This window comes from Pieris napi, chromosome 8, assembly GCF_905475465.1.
Source record: "Pieris napi chromosome 8, ilPieNapi1.2, whole genome shotgun sequence".
NCBI classification, from domain to species: domain Eukaryota; kingdom Metazoa; phylum Arthropoda; class Insecta; order Lepidoptera; family Pieridae; genus Pieris; species Pieris napi.
Genome location: NC_062241.1, coordinates 5939030 through 5951577, shown reverse-complemented (window position 1 = coordinate 5951577; position 12548 = coordinate 5939030). Strand labels below are relative to the sequence as shown.

Here is a 12548-nt window from a genome sequence, read left to right as displayed (position 1 = left end):
GCAGGTCATTCTGGTCACGACACATTTGGTAGAAAGCTGTGTATTGTCTAGAGCTAGAACTTGATGCAATCATTAAAGTTTAATGTTATAGAAACAAATGATACTGAAACCTTTATAACATTAAAGTCCATGAGCAGACATATATTTAAAATACTCATTTTGCGTATTACTCACTGAGCCACAAAGGCGGTATATATAACATGGCTTAAACTTTAGCTACGTACAATGTGTATAGATAGATAGATAGATAGTCAGAAGTCATCCTTAATCCACTGTAAAATGATATAGTAGAAAACGTCTTATAATAAAAATATATGTCGCGATTCTGTATAAGTGGGATTTGAGGATCTTGACTTTAATAGGCCCTAACTACTGAAGCCTGTATAAAGTGAAACAGCTGTAATTTAATCGTATAATAATGTTTTAGCAATATTTAAGTTCCATTTAGGTATAGCTGTCGACTTATTAGTTTAAAATAAATCTTTCACCGCCGCAACATTTTCGAAATAATTGCTCAATATTATGTACAATTGTTTTTATTTGTATCAATTAATAACAGTTACAATAATAATTAATGTGTACTTAATGATTACTATTAGTCGACGTTTGATTTGTATCCGGTTTCGGTTGTAGGCGGGCAGCGTTGACGCAAACTTTGTAAAGATAATCTAGACACAATATCTGCTATTGAGTGTTAATGATTGTAATTACATGACTCGTACAGTTTTTATAATACTTTTTATAAACCATATTCGACTTGGCGAACAGTAGATTGGTGTTATTCAAATGATGTAAGTGTATTTTATAGTTCCCAAACTACTTTTTTATAAGTTGTATAATATTTGTTTTGATTAACGCAAAACTTATTTCGACGTCTTATTAAACTGACGCGTCGAGATATGTGAAGACGTTTATATCCCTTTTATTTTAAAGGGAATTGTCTTTCAATATATTTATTTAGAGCATAAAAAATCCAAACAGTGAGGTACACTTACCTTTAAGGTCTGTAGATTTATGTATCTGTTTCGAGATCATTTGTTTTTCCTAATAAACAAGTGTGATCGGGCTTCTGAATTTTGGGCCATGTTATGGTGGTTTCCTACACCTTACGAGTGCGTGTTAAATGCGTCCATAGACAAGAAATCTATTGGTGCACAGCCGGATTCGAATCTTTGAACTCAGGAATGAGAGCCGCACGCTAATGTCACTAGGCCAAAGCTGCTCGAATTTCTAGCAGTGCAGCATCCTGCAAGTCGGTAGAATTAAACCATTAAAATTCATAGATTTTGCTAATGTGTGAAATAAATAATGGAAATCAAATTCTAAACTTATCCCATTTGTAAAACATTCATGCCACAAAATGTTCTAAATCATATTTCTGAAACCAAAATCACTTAACATATAATTTAACACCATTTATAACCAAGTTTAATCATGATTTATTGTTCTTGTGTAAGTTGCTATATTAAATAGGAGGAAAATCATATATTACTGAGTATTGGACAGAAATCTGTTACGATTATTCAATTTTGATAAAATATTTTTATATTGTTATTACGTTTCGCGTACCTTAAAGCCCATCGAACCACGGGTTGACACATTTTCAATTTGTATTCTCAATGGGTTGGTTATAATGTACTTGTAAATTTGTGGACAGAAAAACTATGGTTTGTATATGTATAAACTACGAACATAATAATAACAAATAAAGTAAATAAATTGTATGTGTTCGTAGTGTATTTGGTAAAAACACAGTTTAATAGTTACTAACAACTAATTATAACAAGATCCGCAACAGCCGCTCTACAATTGTATGAATATAAAAATTGTTTATCGTGAAATATATACCAAGGCCATGTGCAGACGATTACCTCAGTGAGCGGTTGATCTGTGAACTATTGTCTCTTATCTCTCCATTGTTGTTAAAACTTTGAAGAATGTCAAAGCGCCACGCCCTTTGATGTCAATTTTAGGTTAGAGTTGAACGCCGGTTAATAGAAATACCATTCGACACGGGTGACCTTCGGCAGTTATGCAATGTGTCTGTTACTCTATTTAATTCGCTTTGATATATCCGGACGTACTATTTAGTATGTTCCTGAAAAATACTACCATTTTTTACACGTGATTCAATTGTATGGGACATCGTTACTTACTGAAGCTCTAATAATTGGCAAATCTGTATGTAATCATTAAGAAAAGGATTAAACATAGAGAATTGCCAAATATAAAGACCTTTTTATTAGGAAGGTATTTGTTTTACTATAAAAATTGTCTTATGTTTTAAAACTTTGATTTCCGGAGATGCAATAATCGTTAAGGATTAGCCATGCGCATCCGGGCACTGGAATGACTTATATGATCAGTAAAACATAAAATGTGCCTGTGTGTCTGTAAAGCCTGACAATCGTGGGTTCGGTCCCCGATTTTCCTTTCTATGTGCGCATTTAATACTAAAACTTATGAGAAATCAATAAAAAGGGATGTACTGAATAATTATTATTTTAAAGATTTTTCACTTAAATGAGATCTCCTTTCTTAGGTAGTTCTAGTCCGCGGCCACTACGTGTCTTACCTACCACTATGCAGTCGCAACGAGCCCGTGTTCCTAGCGTCGTGCACGCCGCTGGCGATGCCGGAGACGCGCGAGTGCGTAGTCCACGGCGCCACCAACGTCTTCACCACTGTGCACGCCATGGATATGAAGATACTGCATATCGATACCAAGTAAGTTCTACCCACATATACCTAATTAAGTGACACAATTTTTTTATTATAAATCAAACAAAGGTTTAAACTAATACAAAGCAAGAAATAAATAATCTTTTAAGTCTTGGTCTGAATATTTTGTAATTATTTTAAGGCTAACAGTGAAAAACCTTTGGGCATATGATTGGATGAATGGTGAACATATTTCAATATTTTTTAGTGCTTTAAGCTAAAACTTAATTATTCTACTATTTTCTACTTAAAGTACCACTACCACTCTCAGTACTATTTATGTATTATTTTAAATTAATTTATAAAAAGTTTACACAGAAATCAGAACAACGTACTACCTACAATCTGTTATTAAACAATTACCTTGAGTATATTTTTACAATTACAAACCACTCAAGTAGTGTACGCTAATCTTGAGTTATAAGCATCTTGAAAGCCTAATAACCTTGTTTTTGATGATATCGTTTAATCGTAATGATATTAAGGTCATATATGAAAAGACGGCCATGGAATAACAAAAGACCAAGGGCGGAGCAGGAAAAGAGAAGCGTGTGTTTCCTAGTTACATACTCTAGTCTATACAAAGAAAAAATAATTGTTTATTTGACAACATTGTTCAGAAATTTAAATTTTTAGAAACGAAATACACTATTTTTTCGTGTTTTTATAAGTTTCCGCGAGAAATATAAACAAATTACGTACATATATGTGAAGTTATACATCTTCTTCTTCTTATAGTGCCATCTCCTTGCGAAGGTTAGGAATCATCATGGCTATTTTAATTTTCGATGCCGGGCTTCTAAACAATGACTTGGTGCTTTGACCGTACCATTGTCTTAAGTTTTTTAACTAAGACGTGCATCTGCGGCCAGGTCTACTTCTACCTGCCACTTTGCTTTGTATGATAAGTTGAAGAAGCTCGTATTTTTTTAACTGTATGTTACCCACAAAAAAGCATTAGTTGACATGGTTAACTATTATACTTAAAACAAATTAATATTTTGTTTAATCAATGGTTATTCATACTAAAATCTTAGTGCAAATTATCTTTTATTTCTTCAAATAAACTTCTATGGATTGTATCTTGTGCTCGGGTTACTAGATGCATAGCGACTACTGTCCATCATTGCAGATGTATGACGTCTCTATTGAGGTGTTTCATATTCATGTACTGTTCTCAATGGCACGAAATAATAAGAGGAGTTGTGATAATGCAATGGTAATACAGTGGTCCGATGGCTTCGTCACTACTCACTCGAAGATCGCATATGTCATGTTGAATCATTGTAAGGAGATGTATTTAAATACGCTTTAAAGGTCTACAAGTTTGATGGAATATTTTGTGTATAAAATATTGGCATAATTTTATTCCCTTTGAATATTGTTTTTTTTTGTTCGATGCCCGGATTTGCACCAATGGACTTTATGTATGTATGCACATCTACCACCGAAACTGGCGCATATCAAATCCAAAAATCGACATTTGTCAGACAGAAATCTGATCACTTACTTGTCTATGAAATCAAAGTGATCAATCGAATGCAACTTGAGGCAAGACACATATATAGGGTTATTAAGCCACTTGGCTTATTATTGTATACATACAGTATGTTAATTCCAATTTACCATCGCGTTTAAAATAGTCTTAAAAAGGAAAGGTTTACGAAAACTACTTGTAGTCTATGAAAAATGATTGCAGTAATTATTTTAAGCGCTTTAACAAAGTAACATTCTAACAAACAATTATTAATAATACAGCATTCAAAATCATTATTTAGATAAGATATTGTATTTAATAATAAGTTCTTATGTTTGTTTTGAAAGACGCACTCGTCACCTGCTCAGAAGCGAGCAAACTTTGCATACAATGACAGGCATACAAGCTCTCGAGTGTCTTTAGAAATATAGGCCGTGCGCACACCGGTGTGGATTAGCATTTAAGGCTTAGATATCAGTGTTTACGTTGATTTATTGTTTACTAAGCAGAAAGGGCAAAATAGCATTAGTAATATCTTCGATATTTATTGCGACCGTCTTTGTTATTACAATTCATACTTTTTAAGTAACTTTCTAATTGTATTTCCCCATTTTATTTATAATTAATTAAATTATCTTTTTAATGGAAACACTCCTTATTTCTTGCGTAATCATTGAAAGTCTTTAATTAGTGAAAGAAAGTGACTTTATTTTCAATTATTGGTAACAAAATTTTATAGAATTTTCTTGTTTAATATAATCCATAAATGATTTATATCATCAAAACATATAAATGAGCGCTATTAATCAATGAAAACCAAAACCAATATGATTGATGAAGCAGCATAATTCTTTTAATAATATTTTCAACTTACCCATTTTTTTTTTTATTTATTCCTCAAACATTATGTTATTCGTACTGATGAATGAAATTGGAAGTTCCGTTCAGTAAAGGCTTTAAATTAAAACATTTATACACGCTTTTATATGGTTAAGTGTGCTTCATTGTGGCGAAATCCTTATAATATTCGCAGTACTGTTGAAGTATATTCAGCGCGTACGTCATAGCGGTCATGTCCATATTTCATTTACAAGTCCTCCTCGTAAATTAAAATATAAGAAATAACTATTCACATTTATTCCACTGTCACTTCTCCAACTATGAGTACGACTAATTAACATTTTGAAAAGTTTTTAAATAAATAAATAAATAAATCCTTTATTTGCCATGATAGTGGTACAAAAAAATAATAATAATACTTTTTTAAATTACAATAATAACTACATACAAATTCCGGTTTTTACAAGTGTAAGATGGAGTTACGAAAAACTCGTAAAATCAAGAGAAATCAAAAATTACTCTCCTAGACTACTATCATTTATTTTTTAAGGAACTCATTCGAAAATCTAGGCCTCGATTACGTTAGCTCATTAGTACAAATTTGACCTACTATAATTAATAAGGAACAAATTATACAACCGTACATCATGGATGTTATCGCGCGCCCTTATAAATTGCATGGCTAATTCAAATGTTGAATACGAAATGAGCTGTATATTGCCAAGTAGAGAGGAATCGGGTATAAATCTATCCAAATAATTGATGAGGCGATTGCTAAATTTACAATTTAAATTTGTGTTTTGATCTAGCGATTACAGCTGATATCTAGACGTATTTAGATCTGGTGAATCGATCAATAAATCACAATTTCTACCTAATGTTCTTGGTTAGTGAAGTTCTTTAAATGTCTATCATCTATATACATATATAAAAATGAAACCCGTTTTTCGTTGTCACGACATAACATGAAAAGGTCTTGACCGATTTGGCCAATTCTTTTTTTATAATATTCTTTGAAGTTCGACGATGGTTCTTACGGAGAGAAAAATTAAAAAAAATGAGTGAAAAAGTCTAAAAACAACACTTTTCTATATTCCCATACATAATATTCGTAATAATACTTAAAAGTCAATTTGAACTTTTATACCATGTCATAAAGTTCAAGTGTTAGTGGAGGGGTTCCGGGAAGGTAAATTTTTATTTTTTGACATAATGTATTTGTTGTCTTATCAACTTTCTTTTTTTTATCTTAGCTAGACCGGTGTCCCGAATAGCAGAATATAAGAAGTATTTAAAAAAAATAAAGAATCGACTGTTAGGCGGTACGATGATCGCCAGGCCAGCTAGTACTTAAATATAAATAGGTACTTATATAAAAAGGGCATTTCGCTAACAAAAAAATATTGTATAAAATTAATGCTAAATAATATTAGCTTTACTTAATTTATTTATTTGTCACTAATTTTATCACTGGCTTTACATTCAGCATACAGCGTAGCTCGTGTTGACTACAGCGTTTATAAATATTCACGATATAGCTTCTAAATCGTCGAGGTCGTTATTCAGCCAAGCAACGTTAATTCATTTTCTACCATATGGTTACCAGCACTCTTTAACACCCCATATAAAACCTCCAGATAAGCTAATCGAAACGATGGCGCAATCCGTTCGATTCTGATTGGTTAAGAGCATTCTAGTTTCGCGTTATACGTGATAATATTAAGTTTCGTTCTTCAGCCGTCGTGTCAGAGTCACCCCGTTAAAACTGAAAGCAATCCAGACTGACTACGACATCACAGCGGAAAAGAGGTGCTAGCGTCCCCTATTAGTATTTCAGTAACTTTATTTCGGTGTTTAGTAAAAGAAATGATAGTAAATTACGCTGATACATTTTATTTTGTACTGCGTTTATTGGCTAAGCAATATAGTAAAAATATTATCTCTATAGAATTATAAATTGAAATTAGTGAACCTTTGACTACTACAACAATAAATCAGAACGTTATCTTTACCACCTTTAAAGTTTAAGCAAATAATATTGAAAATATACAAATAAATTTATTAAATTGTTATTTTATTGCTTATTAGCTTCTGATTTCATTTGTACTAGGTATAACACTGAAAATTATTTTTGTGTATTGTCCACAGATTTTAACTCTGCCGTAAAATCGGTACAGTGATCCGAGTGATCTTAGGTTTTTAATACTGGCAATACACAAATATTTCAGGCATAGACATTCATGGCATGGTATAAATATGCCATGCCATATTTATACCATGCGTCATTAAAGGGTCTTCACTCATTAAAAGACAACAAAAATCTATATTTTTTTTATGAAATATGAATAGATGTCGTATACTAATTAATCGTAGTATTCAAAGTTAAAAATCGTTTATTCATGTAGGTAACACAATGTACACTTATGAACGTCAAAAATAAATATACATTAAATGCTTCTAATTTTACATTTACTGCCAGTTCTCAAATCAAGGACGTAGAACGGAAGAGAAGAACTGACAATAAACTCTTGGCCACTTTTTTAATCGATAAGTTTTTTGGGTGTACCAAGTGTTTTGATTTATGTTTTTTATTTTTATTTTTCAATTGATCCAATTATTTAAAGTTCAGTCTTCTAATAAGCAACATTTAGATTATTATGTGAAAGGTAAACACATCAAGTTAAAATTATTTTATTAATCAGTTCTCGGTAAGAGAAAATTTCATGAATTTTATATTTGAAGCACTCCTTCAATAAAAAAAATGGCATTGTATTTATAAAAATTAATCATTTGCTATTTGATTGTAGTGTTTTGTTTCGATATTTACATTTGCATTCGAGGATTCGATGCATTGAGGTCACGGATGCAACATATTGTAAGATTTATTTGTCTTTCGACAATGCCTCTTGAGGTAATTATACAGAAAACAGCAGTCGACAATCTGAATGTCAAGTCCTGCCAATAAAAGAATTATTATTTATTAAAAGATCTAAGTGCATACTCATCTATTACGGAACTTTTGTAACATCAATACTTAACCGAAAGAGTCTCATGGTATTTTTTTTAATAACGTTGACAGAGTTTATTTTACTGTAAAAAATACTCCTAACCGACTCGGGCATGGAGACTTTTTGAGAGTGGCCATGTCGAAAAATTACAATTACTATAATTTACAAATTACAATTAGGTACTTGTAATTTGTAGGTCTCTCTATTCCATAACTCTTATAGCCAGATGCCATGGGTCACGGACATAAGCAGACCAAGAATAAATTATACAGGGTGGCCAAAAAGTCGTGGATCAAACGCAAATAAGGGATAGATGAGGTCATTAGCGGCAAAAAATTGTTCTACGGGAGGTCTCTAAGGTCAACCCCTGCAGAGTTATGATTTATTTTGGTTTTTATATGAAAATTGACTTTTTTTTACTAATTCTTATTAAAATTCGAAAAAATCTACATCCTGTATCTTTTTCATAATATCCACTAGATTGGTACTGATGAGTTCTTGCGTTAAACATACTATTTATAGTTGTTTATTGAGTGTATTGAAGATAATATTAAGTTATACGATATAATTTTTTTTCAAATCAAAACTTTTTGTTTATTACGGACCCCACTGTGAAAAAAAATTACTCTACCGAAAAGTGACCCTGTATTACAAGTTTTGGCGCATTTAATATGGATTCTGAAAAGGCCATTACACATGGCCATGAGTCGCTCTAATATCTTTCTACCGCAATAATAATAATAATAATAATAACTAATATCTATATCCGCTGATGACCTCATCTATCCCCTATTTGCGTTTGATCCACGACTTTTTGGCCACCCTGTATATGAGAGAAAATAGGGAAAACAGGAGTAGGTCACACAACCCAATCAACTTCCAAATTTAAGGCTACCATTGAATTTCTTTAAAAATTGCAATGCTTAAATTTTTTTTGAACTCCTTAGAACCCGACACAAAATTGTTTCAAATATAACAGGTTTATTAGACCAAGCGAAATAATAATATCAAGACGCGTGAAAGTGTCAAAACCATTATAATCGAATTTTTAATCTTAAATACGATAAATATAATTAAAGTGTACTTGACACGATAAAACAAACATTCGTTTCGGGTCAAAGAATCAATCAATCACACAGGCCTTGTCAGTTGCACAAACTAGTTCCGACTTTTGTAATCGATAGGATTTTTCTATTCATTCATATTTTTTGCATTCATACTTTAATTGGTATTACAATTCTTGTGTTAGTACGTATATTTTGAATGATTAGTTTCAAGTAACTGTTGTCTCTGTCATATGTCATCTAGGATCTTAGCCAAATGTACTTTACGCCATGCGTTACCCACTAACACCAATCGAAAATATATGGAAATTTGTTACACGTCATAGAACTTTTTAGTAACATTTGGTCGCGTCGGTCTCAACGTATTTTTGGGTAAGACCTGAATTAATATCAAAGTAGTTCCTTATAACTGTAGTTTTCTTTATAAAATTTAATAGTTTAGAAGTTAATAAATTATCGTGTGTTGTTTGTCCAGTAGTGAATGGCACCTGGGATGGGACCGCAGCGCGCTGCATGGAGTTAGTTGGTACCACCTTTTACATCCTGATTGCTGTAAGGAGGCTCAGACAAAGCATAGACTAAGTAAGTTATAGATATAATTGCTTTACTATAAGGTATATGAATAAATATTAATGATATTATATCGCGTCATGATTAAAGTGTTTCCTGTTTTTAAATTTAATTTTTTTTCAATTTTTTTTTTATTTCATATGTTATATACAGAATAATAGTTTAACAACCCTTTGTGTCAGATTCAACTTTACTTAAATACAGGTTACGTTCATACTTTAGTGTTGATTATCTTAAACAAAAACATAAAGAACTTCATCCTGCAATGTGAATGTGAGGCTTAGGATTCAGGGCGAGATTTAAAAACGAGGCTTAGCGCGTCTACTGACTCCTGTTTCTCAGAAACGGATTTAACATAAGGAAATTATACTTAGAGCTAAGTATCGCAACTTTGGGCTAACCTAAAGAGCTCTTCTCGATTCGAATATTAAGTACTTGATACAGCTTTGATGTCGTAATAAGAGACTCATCAACGGAATCTGAACAAGGTATATTTCAGGCACATCAATATAATTACAGTGAATTCCCACGTTATTTTATTACCCTTTAAACAATACTGCAAATGTTACAGTCCGTTCACTTATCAGTTTCATCGGAACAAAACGAAGCTATTAAACCAATTTGTTACAATATTTTCAACCATCCAATTATATTTTATTAAAGGCCAAGCGAGAGCTGAATAAGATAGATAGCAGGAAATTATTACACTAACTTAGAGTTTCAGTGTTGGTTGGTGATTGTCGTGTCGTGTGATGATGGTTTGACGTAATAATTCTTTACACCTTATATTTGGGTAATACAAAACTTGTATTAAAATACACAAGGCGACAAAATACATTATTAAGAGAGACAAACGAAACCAACCACAACTGTTTTAATATTGTAAAATCATCCACGAGATTTTATACAAAATATTATATATATGTATACAAAGAGGTTTTGTTAATCTGTGGAACTAAAACTGGATAAAGAACAATATTTTGTTTTCAAAAAGTCTTATTACCTTGGATATAAAGTCCCGATTACCAACTTGAGTTTAAATAGAGCATTCTAAGATCAGTACTTTATGAAACAAAGCTAGAAAATCTTGGATTTATTAAGGCTAGTCTACTTATCCTTAAATATCAACTTAAGCCGATGACATTATGTCAATCTAAGGCTCTTAGATTCCCGTTTGATGTTTAGCATTTAACTAATAGTCAGTGATTAATTGTTTGTTTGTGGCCTACATAACTGGCAATTAGAATACCTCAATGATTAATGAACACTTTCCTTGAAATATTGTTTCGTAATCAGAGTTTTGCAAAACTATTTTTTGACTTGCACATTTAATCGGAGATTTAAAAATACTTATTTTTATTTTTGATTACCAAATAAACAGTAGTACTTATGTTAATATTTTTTTGTTTAACACATTTCACTTGTCATTTCTATGACAAGATAAATTAATTTTTTTTATAAAGTTTCTATGGCTAAAGTTAATGCTTACCGGAACACATACGGCATAGGGCGTCATATTATTTCTTCTTTCTTAAATTTTCACTACTATTTCAACTTATATATCATTACATTTCTCTTTCTCTATCACCACATACATAAGATGTAAGGTTTCTTTTGTGTTTATGTGTGTGTATTGAGTATTGTATTTTTTCTAAAAGCCGAAATTGTCCCACGTAACATCAATAGATTATAATAATATGTGTCAACAACGCTAATCTATCGTTTTGCCTCACGTTCTAGAGAAAGTGCACTTGACGAATGCGCGTGAGTTCGCGTGCACGCTCGTCTCTACGTGAGCGATTAAATCGTTGCCAAAGTACAAGTGCGCACGTAATAGATATAACCAAACTTTTAATCTTTATAGAGTGGTAATTTGCAATTCTTTGTTAGAAAATATTTTAAAATATCACAAATTGTACAACTGATAGTACTTTCTAAAATAAATTTATAAAATGAGATAAGTTCCACTCATATATATATATAATATTTAAAAGAAAAACTTAATTACAAGAACAAACACAAAATTTAAACGAAACATTAGTTTACAGTAATAACCTCACTCTCTCTCATTAAAAATCTCTTTTGCTAAAAAATCAATATACCATACGAAAACACTTTCGTATTCAAAATAATATATAATCTATGTATACATAGATACATAACATAACGTAACGTAACGAACGTAGGTATTTTTCTGTATTAATTTAATACCAATTAGACAAAATAATACGATTAAGCTCAACGAAAGCAGGTCATACATATAACTTGCAAAAGATAAACGCTATGTTGCTATGTAACCGCAATTTCAGCTCGTCAAACAATCTAAAACCAACATTGAAGATTGCACAAATAACTATCTGAGCCCTTATTACTATTACCAACTCCTACGCAGCTCAGGCATCGTTTTAATACAATGACGTATGGTGGAATATGACGTTGAATGTAGTCTAAGATAACTTTGCTGATTTCGATCTATATAGTCTAATAATCCTTAGGGCCTGTGTTAAGTTACTCTATTTTACTAAACAAAACTAAAATTGTCTTTGTTTTATATTCATATAAGTTTGTATATAAAAGGAAATTTATAATATAATTTTCTTAAAATATAATCTTCTTTCTTCTCTTAAAAAGGAGCTCGATTTCACTTTTTAATTACAAGCTAAGCCCCCCCCCCCCTTTCTTCATAAAAATAAGTCTTATTTCACTTTTTTAGCTAAAGTACTCTTTCATTTCTTTCTGTCAAATTGTATTTAAGCTGTGTTGAAAAAACACAGATTTTTGTTCAAACTGATTTATTTTTTATCAATAAGTTACTACTTATGATATGAATTTATCACAAAATATTTTTATAATTGAAATACCTTTTTT

At 31.4% G+C, this 12548-nt stretch overlaps 1 protein-coding gene across 2 annotated transcripts in view; it reads left to right on the top strand.

Annotated features, from left to right (window-relative positions):
• Positions 1-12548, top strand: part of LOC125051565 (neuronal PAS domain-containing protein 4B-like) — a 94029-nt gene that overhangs the window by 68200 nt on the left and 13281 nt on the right. For both annotated transcript variants that reach the window (XM_047651973.1, XM_047651974.1), the window contains exons 7-8: positions 2543-2727; positions 9586-9692. In XM_047651973.1, coding sequence (XP_047507929.1) covers positions 2543-2727; positions 9586-9692 — 292 coding nt within the window. The remainder of the gene's footprint in view (positions 1-2542; positions 2728-9585; positions 9693-12548) is intronic.